This window comes from Bos mutus, chromosome 5, assembly GCF_027580195.1.
Source record: "Bos mutus isolate GX-2022 chromosome 5, NWIPB_WYAK_1.1, whole genome shotgun sequence".
In the NCBI taxonomy this organism is placed as follows: Eukaryota; Metazoa; Chordata; class Mammalia; order Artiodactyla; family Bovidae; genus Bos; species Bos mutus.
The window spans coordinates 46,828,914-46,846,687 of record NC_091621.1 but is presented as its reverse complement, the minus strand read 5'-3'; the positions used below and the strand labels follow the sequence as shown (position 1 = coordinate 46,846,687).

Genomic DNA, 17,774 nt, shown 5'->3' with positions numbered 1-17,774 from the left:
AGTGTCACAAACAAAAAAGAGCCAAGCAAAACACAGCAGAAACTCCCTGAATTCAATGCTAACATCCAACTGCCCTTTATTTTCTCTCCTGTTAGCATCACTTGGGAGGAAAATTACTAAGATTATTAGTCCTTTTTTTAAATTTTAACAAACGTAAAGGAGAAAATTGGGCTTTTGACACACAATCTACAGAGCATGAGATTCAGTCAAGGTGACCCCCAGAGAAAAATGACCAGGGATCACCCCCAAATTTCCAAAGTATCATCAATTAAACATACTTGAATGATGTCACTGAGCACAAGGGCATCAAATCTGGCCAGGTACTGAAGGTGGTACTGCTGAATCACCTTGACATGTCTTCGGACCAGAGCCCTAACCTCCTCCAACAGGAAAAGCAGTTCTGCAATGCTCCTGCAAAGTCGAGGATGAGAACAGAGGGCAGTGTGAGACTGAAAATATGAGCTGAGACAAAGACAGTGGCAACAGGGCAGAAACTGAGACCTCCCAAGGTCATCTGATGCACCACTCCCTGTCCCTTTTCCCAGTCCGTCTAAAGTCAAGATTCTTAACTATGCCAAGAACTAACGAGTCAACGTAGTCCTCAGGCGTCTTCGTCTTGGTGACATTTTCTGTGTGGCGAACCAGCCAAGTGACTTCATCACGAATGAAGGACAGGGCCATGAAAGCAAAAAGGGCCTACGGAGGGGACAGAGACTATGAGGATTTTCAACTTTAGAAATGGATTTCAAAGCACAGAGAAAACCATCATGAAAATGTGCTTATAGATACAACTGTGTAGCCATACCAACAACAGTGTCCAACATTAAACACAGAGACCCACAAAAAAAGCATCCTACGAGAATCAGACCTATATATACGTTGACATGAGTTCACAATACCACCTTATCAAATTAAATTTTAGAAATATTTACTAGGTCAATACCACTTTATCAAATTAAATTTGTAAAATATTTACTAGGTATTTATGTGGTTTAAAAAAAAAAGCAAGCTCTGTCTTTAATTAGCTCACACTCAAATAGAGGATAAGGCAAGTATGCAAATAACTATAACATATGATACTGTATGATAGTGCCCAAAAGAGAGATACAACAAGTTTTAGGGTACTCCAAGAAGATTCAAGGGAACCACACACTCAAACAGAACAAAAAACTTAGAAATGCAGAAACTCAGGGATGCCAAATCATGCTTCCCTTCCTCTCTTTCTCTTGCCTTGGGACCCAGTAGTCCCGGTTCATCGGTTAACACAGTCTCCAGCTCCTTCACAGCTATTCGCAGAAACTGGCGCCGTTGAGAGTGAAACTGGCCACTGAGGAAAGAAAGCAGAAACTAGAGAATATTGCCTCTCCTACCCTCAAAAATCCTCCAAACGCAGAGCAGACGAGATCTACCTTTAGGAAGGGGTGTCAGCCAGGAGGAAGGTTCAAGGCCACAGTTAGAAAGGAAGGAAACACAAGACCCTGTGGGGCAACAGCGAGTTCTTGGGTTGAGACAATAAATCTGTACAGAAATAGGGGTAGCTTGGGTAACAGCAAAGGTCAGGAGAGATGCCTATTCCATCCCTTCTGGAAGAGCTCATTCTTTGCCTTTACCTGTTTGCAATTGCATGTTCCTTGCTTTCCTTTATGTCGGCCACTCGCTTGCCATACCTGAGAATTGACACAAGCACAGAAGGGTTGGCCACACCTCCAGTTAGAGTCCTCATCCCACCTTCCCAGTCCTCGGAGATTCCAAACTACAGTCTGCAGGAAGCATGGACAGCGCTCACCATCAGGATCTTTCTAAACACTACTTTTAACCCCAGCCTACTAATAAGAGACTCATGTCACTTCAGTTCAGTCAGTACAGTTGCTCAGTCACGTCCGAGTCTTTGCAACCCCGTGAACTGCAGCGCACCAGGCCTCCCTGTCCATCACCAACTGCCGGAGTCCACCCAAACCCATGTCCATTAAGTCGGTGATGCCATCCAATCATCTCATCCTCTGTTGTCCCCTTCTCCTCCTGCCCTCAATCTTTCCCAGCATCAGGGTCTTTTCAAGTGAGTCAGCTCTTCACATCAGGTGGCCAAAATATTGGAGTTTCAGCTTCAACATCAGTCCTTCCAATGAACACCCAGGACTGATGTCCTTTAGTATGGACTAGTTGGATCTCCTTACAGTCCAAGGGACTCTCAAGAGTCTTCTCCAACACCACACTTCAAAAGCATCAATTCTTTGGCGCTCAGCTTTCTTTATAGTCCAACTCTCACATCCATACATGACTACTGGAAAAACCATAGTCTTGACTAGACGGACCTTTGTTGGCAAAGTAATGTTTAAATATGCTGTCTAGGTTGGTCATAACTTTCCTTCCAAGGAATAAGTGTCTTTTAATTTCATGGTTGCAGTCACCATCTGCAGTGGTTTTGGAGCCCAAAAAAATAAAGTCTGTCACTGTTTCCATTGTTTCTCCATCTATTTGGCATCAAGTGATGGGACCAGATGCCATGATCTTCGTTTTCTGAATGTTGAGTTTTAAGCCAACTTTTTACTCTCCTCTTTCACTTTCATCAAAAGGCTCTTTAGTTCTTCTTCACTTTCTGCCATAAAGGTCATGTCATCTGCATATCTGAGGTTATTGATATTTCTCCCGGCAATCTTGATTCCAGCTTGTGCTTCATCCAGCCCAGCATTTCTCATGATGTACTCTGCACATAAGTTAAATAAGCAGGGTGACAATATACAGCCTTGACGTACTCATTTTCCTAGTTGGAACCAGTCTGTTGTTCCATGTCCAGTTCTAACTGTTGCTTCCTGACCAGCATATAGGTTTCTCAAGAGGGAGGTCAGGTGGTCTGGTATTCCCATCTCCTTCAGAATTTTCCACAGTTTATTGTGATCCACACAGTCAAAGGCTTTGGCATAGTCATGCCACTTAAAGATTATCTAGTTCTCATCATTATTTTTCAGATGAAGAAAATAATACCTAGGAAAGAAAAATGGCTTGCCCAAGGTCACATAGGGTTTAAATGAGGAGGTAGAGAATAGATTTCTTGTCCTGTGCTCCTGCCTTGACACCTTCAGGCTAAAGGACTTTTCCAGGTTTGAAGGCAATACAAAGAAGCAGTGCATCAATATGACACAGGCCCTGCTCTCAAGTAAAAGTAGTTATTCCAGCTGGGTCCCCTTCCCACCTCCTCTTAGAATTTAACTTCTTCAACTGTCCTTTGATCACTGTAATCCTCCACTCTCCCCACCGGTTTATTCTCTTCTCCCAACACGTCTCCCTAAGAATTAGGACCCTCGACTGACCCTGACCATCTACTGAACTCTGCCCATTCCCCTTATACCACCAATCTCCTCCAGAGACACCTTTATTCTTTTTCACCTCACCTTTCACTGACCCTTGAAGCCCATATGACCTCAGACAATAAACAAATTGCTCTCTTTAAGGTCACCATCAACTTCTGGATCACCACATTCAATGGCCTTTTCATTGTTCTTTGTTTATCTGCAATATCTGACTCTCTTAACCATATCTCTTTTTCTCTCCTAGTGGCCCATGCTCAAACGTCCCACACCACTGTAGGCTCTGTGTTCTCTATGTCCCTTAGATCTGTTTTCTCTTGTCCTGCATCTGTTGCCACCATGTTAGTCGAATTTATTATAATCTTTCATTTCTCTTCTCCAGACCACCTCATTACTGAGCTTAGCACAGAATCAAAGAAATGTAGAGTAGGAAATCATAGTAATCAAATCAGGATTCAACTCCACAGCATTCCTGGTGGGTAGTCATTTCATCCTCTACCTGGTACGATGGAAAGCAAGAGGATTAAGAGTCAAAAAAATCTGGAATGATTTCCTAATTCCATCTGCTACTAACCGAGTGACCTTGAGACTGAGCCTCCATTTTCTCATTTGTAAAAGAAGATATTGGGACTTCCGTGGCAGTCTAGGGGTTAAGACTCCGCCCTTCTACTGCAGAGTCTAGATGCAGGTTCAATACCTGGTCAGGGAACTAAGATCCCGTATGCTGTGTGCCATGGCCAGAAAAAAAGAAAGACAATATTAATATATATGCCTGAGTATAAGTAATGTGCAGATCAAATTAGATCATTTATGTCAAAGAATTCCCTAAACAATAAGTCTTACATGTTACTGTTGTTCTGAATGATGGGAAACTAAATACCCTTCAAACATCCCTTCCAATCCCTAGAAGCAGGAATCATTAGAGAGTTTTTCTGCATGTCAGTATCAATTTACCTCCTGTAACTCCTAATTATTAGTCTTAGATTTACTCTCTCAAACCTTGAAATGAGTTTTAATGATAATACTCAGTTGTTGAAAGTATGAGGAATAAGTATTCTCACAGACTGTTGATAATACATCTATTTGGAGGACAATTTGGCAAGAGGTATTAAAATTTGAAATATGCACATCCTTTAACCCAGAAAATCCACTTCTAAGAATTTACCCTATAGAAATGTTCACAAAGATACATGTCTAAAGATACGCATTACAACAGTATCTGCAAAGGCTTTTTTAAAAGTGGGGGAGAGGTATAGTTCAAATGTCCATCAATAGTGGATTGGATTAATAAATTATGTTACAACCACATAAGGAAATACTATTTGACTCTTAAAAAGAATAAATGTCTATAGACTGATATGCAAAGATATACAAAATACAGTAAGTTTTTTTTTAAAACTTCACAATATAATGTAGAATATGGATCCATTGCTTTTTATCAATTGCTTATATAAGGCTAAAAATAAACACACCCCTCTATATGTTCATATATATTCACAAGCATCTAGAGGACATGCACCAAAATATTTGGGGACATGAGATTGTAGTCAACTCCCTCTTGGTATTTTTTACATTTCTGGTGTTAGTTTTGCAACTACAAAGATAATAAAGGTATTTGACCCCTTCCTTAATCCCTTACCTTCTTCTCATTATAACCCTGTCTCTATTCTTCCCTTCAAGGTCAAACTTCTTAAAAGAGTTACTTACTAAATTGCTCATCTCCTATTTGGTCCTAAACTCACTGCAATCCAGGTTTTGATCTCAATACTCAATTGAAGTTATCCATATGCAGGTCAGGAAGCAACAGAGAACTGGACATGGAACAACAGATTGGTTCCAAATCGGGAAAGGACTATGTCAAGGCTGTATGTTGTCACCCTGCTTATTTAACTTATATGCAGAGTACATCATAAGAAATGCTGGGCTGGATGAAGCACAAGCTGGAATCCAGATTGCCGGGAGAAATATCAATAACCTCAGATATGCAGATGACACGACCTTTATGGCAGAAAGCGAAGAACTGGAGCCTCTTGAAAGTGAAAAAAAAGAGTGAAAAAGTTGGCTTAAAACTCAACATTCAAAAACTAAGATCATGGCATCTGGTCCCATCACTTCATGGGAAATAGATGGAGAAACGGTGGAAACAATGACAGACTTTATTTTGGGGGGCTCCAAAATCACTGCAGATGGTGACTGCAGCCATGAAATTAAAAGACACTTGCTCCTTGGAAGGAAAGTTATGACCAACCTAGACAGCATATTAAAAAGCAGAGATATTACTTTGCCAGCAAAAGTCCACCTTGTCAAAGCTATGGTTTTTCTAGTAGCCATGTATGGATGTGAGAGTTGGACTATAAAGAAAGCTGAGCACCCAAGAATTGATGCTTTTGAACTGTGGTGTTGGAGGATACTCTTGAGAGTCCCTTGGACTGCAAGGAGATCCAACCAGTCCACCCTAAAGGAAATCAGCCCTGAATATTCATTGGAAGGACTGATGCTGAAGCTGAAACTCCAATATTTTGGCCACCTGATGAGAAGAGCCAACTCACTGGAAAACACCCTGATGCTGGGAAAGATTGAAGGTGGGAGTAGAAGGGGATGACAGAGGATGAGATGTTGGATGACATCACCAATGCGATGGACATGAGTTTGAGTAGGCTCCGGGAGTTGGTGATGTACAGGGAGGCCTGGCGTGCTGCAGTCCATGAGGTTGCAAAGAGTCAGACATGACTGAGTGACTGGACTGAACTGAACTGAACAAGAAGGGGACTAAAACCATCTTTACAAATAAATTAAATAAACATTTTCCAGTTCTCATTTGACCTCTCAAACATAGGTAATCAGTCCTTTCTTCTTGACATGTCTTCTTCCCTTGCCTCGGTTATTCCTCTCATTGATTTCTCTGCCTCTGCTGGCCCTTACATTTCAATGTCTCAGAGGTTCTATCCCAGTGTTTTCTCACTTCACACATTCTCTGTGAGTAATCTCACCTATGCCCGAGGCTTTGATCACCATTTTGCCAAACTTAATCTGAATCCAAATATCTCTCCTAAATTCCACAACCAAAAGGTAAAAGGTCTAACATACATTTATCTTCAGTGTTCTACAAATACTTCAAATTCAAGCTGCTCAAAACTGAATTCACAACCTTTTCCCACAAAATAGCTTTTATCATGTATTCTCTATCTTAAGGAATGCCAAGTATCCATTCCAGAAACTTCGACTTCATCCTCAGTTTCTCCTAATTCACTTCATTAACCTCTGCCTCTAGTTTTTTCCATCTGACTTCTTTTCTTCCCTGCAGCCAGAGTGACTTTTTCTAAAATGTAAATATGGTTGTGTCACTGCCCTGTTTAAAAATCATTCAATGACTCCCTATCCCTTTTAGAATAGGCTCAAATAGAATAGATGCCAGGGCATCCGAGGCCCCAGCTTACCTCTCCAAGTTTGTCTTGACAACTTCTTCATTTCTGTAACCAGAGCTGCATGAATTTCTTAGAAAATGCTATGCTCCCTCTTGCCTTGAAACCTTGACAGTTTCTCTGCCTAAAGTATCTTTCTCTGCCTTAAGCAACTTCCCTGCCTCTCCATCCATGCCCCCACAACTCCTACACACACACACACATACACAATTCACTTGTTTAACTCTTCAGGTCTGTCCCCAGGTTTTGCTGGATCCTCCAAAGCCAGTCTAAAGCAGTTTGTGTTTATACATCCTAATCCCTTACGATATCACAACAGTTTATCTATTTTTCACTAATTTGCAAGCTCTGTGAGAGCAGAGATTCTGTCTTTGTTTAAAAGCACATAGACTGCATTACAACATACCAAACACTTTTCTACATGCTTTATAAGTAGTTACTCTTTCATTCCTCCTAACAACCCTAGGAGGTAGGTCATAGGGAAGTACTATCATTTATAGATAAACAGCCCTGGCATAGAGAAGCTAAGTAACTTGCCCAAGATCACATAGTCAGTCAGGGCAGAGCTGGAATTCAAAGTCAGGTAATCTTGTTTCAGGGTCCATGATCTTAACCTCTATGCTAACTTATTAGTTACTCTATCGAGTGAAGTACTTAGTAAATAGTATGTATTCAATAAATATTTCTTTGATAATTAGAACTATGTCTTAATACCTATACTCGGGACACTCATGGAGACTAGAAAAGGATGTTAGGAGGGGCTAAAAATCCCCAAAGATTAGCTTGGCTCTCAGGTCTCACCCTTTCAAACTGCTAAAGAGGTCCTCGGTGACTTTGTGCACCTGGAGCGCATCCTCCCGGATGAGGGTGATGTACAGGGAGCCCTGCAGACACAGCTTCCACAGCTTCTGGCAGTCAGCATTGGAGTTGAGGCACCCATGACAAAGAAGAAACCCAACTGCAGGTGTGTAAAACAGTGCAAAGGAGGACTTTTAGGGCTTGATCTCCATGTGACATGCTGCTGGGTCTAGTCCCACCTCAATCCACAAAAAACTTACTGACAATCCAACGCTCCATCACTTCCACGGACAGGTACTCACAGGCCATCTATGAGAAGGGAGGCAGAGATGCTTTAACAGCTATTTAACTTGGTCTAAAGACTAAGGCGGTCAAGACAAAGGCAATCAAGCGAGAATTTGAGTATCAAACACAACTCTTATCTTACCAGACTGGATCAGGATACTTTGATAAGCCAATACCTGGGAAAACTAGAAGTGGATTGAGGGGAAAATATATTTGAGAGGGGGAAAGGAACTTAAGCTAGAAGTCAGGACAAATGGTTTGACATAACTTCTCTTCAACAGTTCAGGAGAGTAATACTCAAAATCTTATGATTTCCCCCTCCCTTGGATTCTTTCACCATGTAAAATATAAATCACTTGTCTGGTGCTTCTCATACATCTTGTGCCATCAGTTCTATTTTTATGACCACATGGCCTATCTTCCTACTAGACGAGAAATTTTTTGCAGCAAGGACGTTGGGCCGATAGTAACTGAATAAAAACATTTGTTAATTAATTGACATCTATGTTAAAGTGCCTACTGGGCTAAATAGGTGCCTAATGACTCAGTTTCATCCATTAATTCATTCTGTGAATATTTATTAACTTCCTTCTATGGGCAGGCACATCCTAATCCTGATCCAAAGAAAAGCTTCAACCTAACCATGATTTTTTTAGTCACATAAGATGATCAACACAGAAGCATATCCTAGCAGAGGGCTAAAGCACTCTTAGGGCTGATATTTCCTGAAAGGAAGAAGTCTCTACAGAAATGACCTTGGAAAGAGCATGCTTCCACTGACAAGAGGAAAAGAGAACTCACGGTATCTGAATTAGCAGGGTTAATCATGGCTGAGGCTGTGCCAATAAGACTCAGAAGCTGGACACTGCGCCACTGCTCAGCTCCTTGGTTCCTTCGGACAAAGAGGCAATGCAAAGAGAGGAGGGCTTCACTCACAGCCTGTGAGGGGAAACAAACGAATCCTTAAAGTCAATGATGAGGACAACTTACTTCTGCCTGAGAAATCCTCCAGTCTCTCAAGAAACTTGCCTTTGTGTGAGGCCCAAACTCCTCTGTCAGCTTCTTCAGAGGGTGGTCATACTCCAAGACCATCTGACCCAGACGGGCAAAACTGGAGTCACTTGAAGAAAGCACAGGGAAAATGCTTACAGCCCTCCACTAAGCATGATGTAAACTCTCATGTTTGCATATAGGTTAAAGGTGTGTACATAAGCTGGTACTCTCCCCCACCTACAAAGATACTAAACTGTAAATTACATATAAAGATAACCCACTCTAGGCCCTGGAATACTAAGACAGAATCACATGATTTGGGGCTGGTGCATGAAAGTTTCTTCCTTACAAGAAACTGAAATAGGGTTGAACACACGATAGATACTCTCCAAATTTGTGTTGATTAGTTATTGCTGGACCCAAATCTGTATACAGACCAAAAGTATATATATACGCACACACACATTCGAAGCAAATGTAAGTCACGTGCCTAGGTACTCATGCAGGCACGTAGGAATATACATCATACATAGCACAATGTTCAACAGCCCACTCTGATCTCTCTGGTCTTCACTTTTTTCAGCCTTTAAATGCTTTTATTTGCACTAACAGAAAGGCAAAGAACTGTACATAATCCAAAATCCATTTATATTTGGCTTCAAATGTATTATCATACATTACTTACCTCTAAAGGCTTTAACTTTACTAATATTATTCCTACTAATATTAAAAAATGTTTTCTTTGCTTTCTGCAATAACCTGAAAAGGAGAGTGGCAGCAGCCAGCCCAGGATTAAAAACTCACTAGAGATAATGCAGACTGGATAGCCCACTAGCAGATATTCAAGAGTTAACTGTATATAAAAGTGCACGTCTTAGTGTATGCCCTTATAAGTATTCTAACTTGTTTTATTTTGCCTGTGTCATCATGTAGATTATAGATTCTCACATGAAAAAGCATGCCATCTACTTCCTTTGTATCCTCTTCTACGTCATAGCAGCATGTATGAGATTCATCATCTTGTATACATCTCCTTAACTCACCTGTGTCCATGCAGCATCTCATGGGCACAGTTGAACATGCCAATGAGTACCCGTCGATCATCAATCCGTGACAGAAGTAAAATAACTGAGGTGTAAGTCACTATCAAGTCCAGGTAACTCCGAGTGAAGTCAAAGTTGAGATTCTACAAGGAAAATACATAGAAACCCCAAAACGGCAAGGCCTGTTAAACTCGATTTCCCCAATCATTCCAGACAGTGCTAACCAGACTCTGGAAAGGTCTATTTAGAAGAAGAAATTGGGGACTTCCCTTGCAGCCCAGTGGCTAAGACTCTGAGCTCCCAGTGCAGGGGGTCTGAGTTCGATCCCTGGTCAGAGAACTAGACCCCACATGCCACAACTAAGACCTGGTATAGTCACATAAATAAATATATATACATTAGGAAAAAAAGAAGAAGAAGAAGTGGACAAGACTGCAAATTCAGAAGAAAATGGGAACAAGTTCAGGGGCTAAAAATGAACTCAAAATATAAGAAGGCCAGGAAATTAGAGCCGACCTAATTAGGTGTTGGATTTTTACGTGAATTTTATATTTTAAAAAAATCACAATACTGATCTGCTTAACATGTAAATGCACTTTAACTTCCCCATTTTTACAGAAGTATAGTCCTGAATTAACAGCCATTCATTCATTATACAGTATATATTATATTATAGTCCTGGAAGAACAGCCATTCCTCTAGTCCCATCTCACCCGACACTGTTCCAACAGAGACCATTTCCATGGCTCTAGGATAGAAGAGAATTGCAAAGAATCTTACGATATCAAAATGGCACTGGCAGGCATCAATGGTGTTGAGAAGTTCATACACATGATCCTGGGGGTAGAATTGGAGATGAGAATCAGTGAAGAAGAGAAGATGACGTGTACTATCGGAATCTGAGGGAAAGGCTCTCTTCCTTGGAGATCCTAAGGAGCCACCGAATAACATACAGGAGGCTTCCTGAGTTCGGGAAGTTCCTCCTCCATAAGCTGTTGGTGGGCCCCTGGCAGGCTACCCTACCGGATGCCCATGTCTCCACAGGCACAGGTCCCTGTTACACTGTGCACACCTTCCCTCATCTTATTGTCCCAGTGCCCTCTTTCTCCACACACACGCGCGCGCGCGCGCGCGCACGCACAAAAGGTTACAAAATGCAGGTTATCTGATCATTTGTTTCTAAAATACCAAAAATCAGGACCCCCTCCTTTTTTTTAATTGATCAATCTCAAAATCAGTCTGTTCTTTGATTCTATCTCCTATTCTCTTTAACAAATGGGAATACTACCAAACTTTCTACATGTTTCTACTTACTGATCACCTACCACAATATGTGCTAAGTACTTACTAGGTTATTTGCATATACTTCATTTAACCCTCATTCCAGTGTGAGAGGGATTCTTTTCTTTTCATACCTAATTTTGCCTAAATAATAAGCAGTTTTACTATGGATACTTCTCTCCTCCCTCACATCAGCACCCACTCTACATCCTGTCCAACCTTCAGGTAGACAAGTTTAACAACCTAGTGTGTCCTTTGTTAATTTTCACCCTATTTATATAATCCTGTGCAGGCAAGGAGAAACAAGAGAGAGGGTTTTTTTGAAAATCATTTGTGTTAAAAACTTGAGATAATGTCACACTCTTATTACCATTTTACTTTTTTTATTCAATCATACCTACTAAAAGTCCTCAAGTCTCTGGTAGAGCCCTAATGCACTTCTTTTTAATGGCTGCATAGTAGTCCATGATACAGCCAGTTCATTCCGTCTTTTCCCAACTGATGCCCTAGTCACTGCACATAGATACTGTCAATTCTACTCAAGTTGAACTACTAGATCAAAGAGTATATATATTTTTATTTTTAAAACACATTGCCAAAAGATTTGGATGGGCTGTTTACAATTAAAAATATAAAAATGGTATGGCTCAGTCCCTTCACTATTACCTGAAACTCATAACATTGTTAGTCTGCTATACCCCAACACAAAATTAAACGTTTAAATATATACATATAAATGACCAATAAGAACATGAAAAGATGTCCAATAATACTAATCATCAGGAAAATGCAAATTAAAATCACAAGAAGATACCACTACATACCCAGTGCAGTGCAGTGCTCAGTCATGTCTGACTCTTTGCAACCCCATGGACTACAAACCTGCCAGGCTCCTCTGTCCATGGAATTTTCCAGGCAAGAAATACTGGAGTGGATTGCCATTTCCTCCTCCAGGGGATCTTCCTGGCCCAGGAATTGAACCTGCATCTCCTGCATTGGCAGGTAGATTCACACACCCATTAGAATGACTAAAATTCAGGAGTCCCCTGGAGGTCCAGTGGTTAGGACTTGGAACTTTAATTGCAGTGCCCCAGCTTCAATCCTGGTCAAGGAACTGAGATTCTGAAAGCCACTCAGCACAGCCAAAGAAACAAAGAATGACTAGGGACTTCGCTGGAAGTTCAGTGGTTAAGACTTTGCTCCTAATGCAAGGAGCATGAGTTCAATTCCTGGTCAGGGAACTAAGAGCCTACACGCCACACAGCACATGGCCATGAATGACATAAATAACTGAAAGCAAGTTTGATGAGAATGTGGAGCAACAGGAACACGATATATTGTGGATGGGAAGAGAAAATGGAACAATGACTTTGGAGAAGAGTTTGGCAGTTTCTTATAAAATTAAACATAAACATACCATGTGATTTAGCAATTCAACTTCTAGGTTATTTATCCAAGTGAAATGAAAAATATGTCCCCACAATTATTTGTACTCAAATGTTTATGGCAACTTATGCATACTGGCCAAAAACTGGAGACAATCCAGAAGTCCATCAACAGGGAAATGGATAAACACATTGTATCCATACAATGAAATAGTACTCAGCAAAAATAGGAAATGAATTGGAGGTATGTAAAACATAAACAAATCTTAAAAATATTATGCTGAGTGAAAGAAGCCAGACACAAAGGAAAACATGGTGTATAGATCCTAATTACATGTATGAACCTCTAAAAAAGAAAAATCTAATCTGGAATGTAGATCAGTGGTTGCCTGGGGACAGGATAAATTGGGATTGACTAAGGATAAAAAGGTGCAGGGAAGCTTTGTGTTGATGAAAATTATCCATATTTTATGTTGGCTGTTACACAGGTGTATACATTTGTCAAATTTATTAAATGTATGAGAACTTCCCCAAAAGGCTGTATCTAAATTTACATACAGGGAAACTGAGGCTGAGAGCAGTTAAGAAACTCACCACAGATCACAAAGCTAGTAAGGACCAGAATTAGAATCCAGAGCCCACGATATTCTGTCTGTACTACGTGACCTCAAGACCTCTGTCAGGTCTATGCTGCCTCCTTTGCTGGGAGGGCCAGTCTACAACTCCTTGCTGCAACCAAATTCCCAAGGGATAATATAACTGAGGTTTGCTTCCAGCCACTCACACAACCAATGTCACTACCCAGATTTTATACTGTAAAGATAGAATCAGAAAGGAATAGATTTACCATCTGTTGGCCTATTACCCTATTATACACTAAACACTGTGTTAAGTGTTTTCAATGTGTTGTCTAATTTAATTTTTACAAATACCCCATGTAGTAAATCTTACTTCCCATTTTACAGATAAAGAAACTGGGATTCAAAAAGTTTCTTACCAAAGTCATATAGTTTATAAGTGATAAAGCTGAGAGCTGAAACCAGGTCTGTCTGATTCAGAGCCTACCTACTTCACAACACACAATACCTGTATCTCTATTTCCCTACCAGCCCTGAATGAGCTGTACTAAACTCCTTGGGCTCAGAAGTTTACCACTGCAGCAACCAGAAGGTATCTTTTGGACTCCTAGTGAAAAATGTTTTTATATGCTTCCAGCATTCTTCTACTGTCTCCACCAGTGCCTACCTTCTTCCTAACCATTACTCTCAATTCCAAATGAATAACCTCTGATCTGACCCTTCTTCAGAACTTATGATCTTCTGTGTGCCCCCTTCTATCTTCATTGCATGATCTGATGACCAGCCTGGATTAGCTCCCTAGGACACCCAAGGCAGGGCTCCATACTCTTGTACTAGCTGAAAAAATACTGTAATACCATTACAAACTTACATGGCTCAAATGACTAAAATTTGTATTATTTCTTGAATATATAAATAATGTGTTCATTGTAGAAAAATCAGAAAATACAAACATAACTTTAACTCATTTTTAAAACCACTCATAATCTCACTATACAAAGAAGTTCTAACCTTCTTCATATGCATTTTTGTCTATGTAAATATACATTTTAGGGATATCTCCTCTGTTAAGCTACATTGTAATTTGCTTTTACACTAAAGAACATGTGAAGAGCATTTTTCCCATGCTAAGTAATATAAATATGTATCATCTTTAGCAGCTGTATAATATTCACTTATAGACACATACTCTGGGCTTTTAATTAAGCCTCTAGTTATTGAACATATCAATCATCAAGTTGTCATTATCATAAATAATGCAATAGAAATGCAAGAGAGTACATTCTTATACATATACCTTAGCACTTCTGATTGTCTCCTTGAGATAAATTTCTAGAACTAGAATTATTACATTTAAAAATATATATTTTTTTAAAATATATTTTCTAAGACTTTTAAAACATCATATCAGGTTGCCCTTCAAAAACAAAGCACTAAATATTTTTTTACAGTTTATGGCTACAAAATAGTGCATATTCATTGTTTAGAACTCAAATAAAATATCATCCATATATTATGCTATCAAACATTATTAATAATTAGATAAGCTCAAATTGAGAGAAATTCTGAAAAATAATTAGTCTGAACCCTTCAGAAAAGTCAGTGGCAGAAAAGACAAAATAAGACTGGGAATTATTCTAGATTAAAGACTAAAGAGACATGACAACTGAGATATAACATCATGAATTCAATGTATGATCCTTGAGAAAAGTAGAGGAATGTGATTATGGGCTCTAACTATAACATTGTAGCAATTTTACATTTCCTGAGTACAATAGCTGCATTAAGGTTATGTAAGAAAATATTCTTGTTCTTAGCAGATGTATGCTAAAGTATTTATGGAGAGAAATGTCATGGTGCCTGCAACTCAAATGGTTCAAGGGAAAAAAAAAAAGATAAGCAAACATGGCAAAATATTAAAAATCAGGAGATCCAGGGGGAATATAGACAATATTCATTGTACTGTTCTTGAAATTTTTTAGTAGATTTGTAATAAAATTTGGGGGAAAAAATACTTAAAATTTTAACTCAAAGAATACAAAAATATATAATGTAATAAATTAAAGCCAATCATAATAATCCAGCTCCAAAGTCAGGTATTTTTAACAGCTTAGTGTATAATATCCCAAATCTCTCCTACATATATAATAACACCATGTGTATATAAATTTATGTATCTTTTAAAACAAAAATAAAACTGTATCATACAGTATTCTATAACTCACTTTCGCTTAACAATACAACTTAGACATCCTTCCATATCAATACATCTGATATTTTAAAGAAACAATAATAAGGAACATACATGAACATCCAAACACTGGGTAGTTGGGCTAGAGAGAGCTCACCCGAAATTCCATAACATCCACAAATGACTGGTAGTAGTTGGTAAGGTATCGAATTATCTCAGATTTTTCCCGATGCACTGGTCCTAAATGTTGCTGAAAGAAACAAAGTAAGAAGACAAGTGATCAAAGCAACACAAGAGAATAGGGGTTAAAACACCCTTAAAGAGGGTTAAAATATGCAGACAGGGGAAGTTGGAAAATCTCCAAATTCTGAAGTTTCGGAGAGAATATTCCCTATCTAGGCAGGATGGTTGCATGTAATCCTGACTAGATATAGAGTCTAAATGAGAGGAAATTTCAAGGTCTCTTTCAGCCAAAATGGTTTACTATTCATATCTAAGTCAAAAGTAGCTGAATGAGAAGATGTCGTAAGTAAGATGGTAAGAAATCTAGGGGTAACAGGTAATAAGGGAGAAGTAAGGCATATGCCACTAGATGCATAACTCTAAGGCAATAAACAAGAAAACACTGAGTGGGAAACGGGAGCAACAATAAAATATATGCAACTGCTGCATCAATAGAGCTGTCCTCAGTAAGAGCAAAGTGTTCTTGTGAATAGGGTCAGTGTTTTGCTCCAGCTTACCCTTAGGAGAATCTCATCTTATCTCAGAAATCTCAAGACTACCACAACCTGAAGCCCTGTGGTTTAGCTTAGGAGAACTAAAAAAAAAAAGGCCACTCCATCCTCTGGCAAATTCAAAGAGAGGCCATCAAAAGACAGCTTGAACCATTCAAGCACAGTTATTTTGGAGAAAGGACAGAAGAGGGACACGTCTTACCGTGCTGTTTCGGACATCTATGTTGGGAAATTTCTTGTTGATGTACTTGAGAGATGATTCCATGGACTTTTCCAGTAAGAAAGGGGGCTTGGATTTGGGGTCTGAACAAGTCTGCACAGATAAATAACATTATGGTTATCAATCCTTTCTTCTGTTCCTCGGAAACATACCTCTTCCCACATTGTGCATTCTTACACAATCTCTCTTAGGGAAAGGGGATCTGAGTACTAATTATAAAAGAATAAGAGTAGGTCAGGAAAAAGTTCCAGGACATTAAGCCAACCATCAGAAGAGCTAAATAACCTGGGCATCTCATCTTGTTGGATAAAGCTTAACGTCTACTTGGGCCTGACACAAAGAGGAAGCTCTCTCCACCCCTCAGCCGAAGCCGGAAGGAGTGAGAAAAGCAGCTAGCTGCTCAGGAGTTAGACTTCGTGGGAGAATTAGTGTCATAATTATGTCCATTATATAAGCATCTCATCCCAAGGGCATTTATAGTAGGCATGGAGATGAAACTGTGTCCCGGTGATTTGTTTGATTATGAAATGCACCGAGGTCCCCCAAATCCCCCAATTTCTGTCCCAGAAACCCCACTCCCACCCATCTTTATTTCTTAACTTCACTAGGCCCAGCACTAGCCCACCTCCTGTCACCAGCTTCTCCCAATTCCACAGTTCCTATCCTAAACACACATATATAAGACCACAGTGAGACCTGTCTCAGACTCAAAGTAACTCAAAGGTAGTCACTCTTTTTTTTTTAACCCAAATGTCTTATCTATTTTTTTCCTTTCAGGGAAAGTATTTCCATTTAAAAACTTTTGCCAGACACCCAACTCGATTTCTTCAGAGTGTGGGGCCAGCGCTAAACAATAAGACCCAGAATTCTAGACCCAGACTTTTATCCAGGCGACTCGGAACACAATTATTTCCCATCCCACCATTACCCCCAGCAGAAGGCAGACGTTCTCTTTGGGGTGAGAATCATACTCAAAAAGGCGGAAGCCCTGAAGACAAGCCTCCCCTTCTGCCTCCCAGCACCAGCTGTCCTATATAATCTGAGGGACTGAAGGCCAGAGAAAAGAGAAGGGAGTCTAACAGCTGGACCTGCCGGTCTCAGGGGTCCCCGCCCTACTGCTGCTGGAATAGTTAGTGCTAGTCCAGTTGCCCACACTTACCTTCTTGATGTTATACATCCGGATGAGGACCCCCTGACCTCGATCATTCAGGATAGTGAGCTTCTCTGCTAATTTATGCTGGTATGCAGAAGTCAAAGACATGATGGCCACTGAGAGACAGGAGCATCCAGACAGCAATGCCTGACCTCCCCAAACACTTTCAGCTAGGGTGGTGACACCCTCTGGGCGGAGGCACCCAGCCTGGTTGGTGCGCTGGTCTTCCTGTTACCTCTACAATTGGCTCGGGGCTGAAAGTAGTCATTACGCCTCATAGGCCCTCAGAATCTTCTGTACTTCCTCTTGCACACTCAGCAGGGGAGACTTCCTCTTTCTAGCTCTGCAGTATTTTTGGTAAGACTGTGAAATGAGTGGGGTGGGGG

General features: G+C 40.2%; 1 protein-coding gene across 1 annotated transcript in view; it reads right to left on the bottom strand.

Moving 5' to 3' along the window:
* The window catches only part of NCKAP1L (NCK associated protein 1 like), a 45,260-nt gene extending 27,699 nt beyond the window's left edge, over positions 1–17,561 (bottom strand). Inside the window, exons 1-13 of the mRNA XM_070370890.1 lie at positions 17,395–17,561; positions 16,218–16,328; positions 15,439–15,531; positions 10,627–10,683; positions 9,847–9,989; positions 8,840–8,930; positions 8,612–8,749; positions 7,786–7,834; positions 7,529–7,685; positions 1,611–1,667; positions 1,231–1,327; positions 587–696; positions 279–411 (exon numbers count right to left, since the gene is read on the bottom strand). Of these exons, the coding sequence (XP_070226991.1) occupies positions 279–411; positions 587–696; positions 1,231–1,327; positions 1,611–1,667; positions 7,529–7,685; positions 7,786–7,834; positions 8,612–8,749; positions 8,840–8,930; positions 9,847–9,989; positions 10,627–10,683; positions 15,439–15,531; positions 16,218–16,328; positions 17,395–17,496 (1,338 nt within the window). The 5' untranslated portion in view covers positions 17,497–17,561. The remainder of the gene's footprint in view (positions 1–278; positions 412–586; positions 697–1,230; positions 1,328–1,610; positions 1,668–7,528; positions 7,686–7,785; positions 7,835–8,611; positions 8,750–8,839; positions 8,931–9,846; positions 9,990–10,626; positions 10,684–15,438; positions 15,532–16,217; positions 16,329–17,394) is intronic.
* Positions 17,562–17,774: the final 213 nt, after the last annotated feature.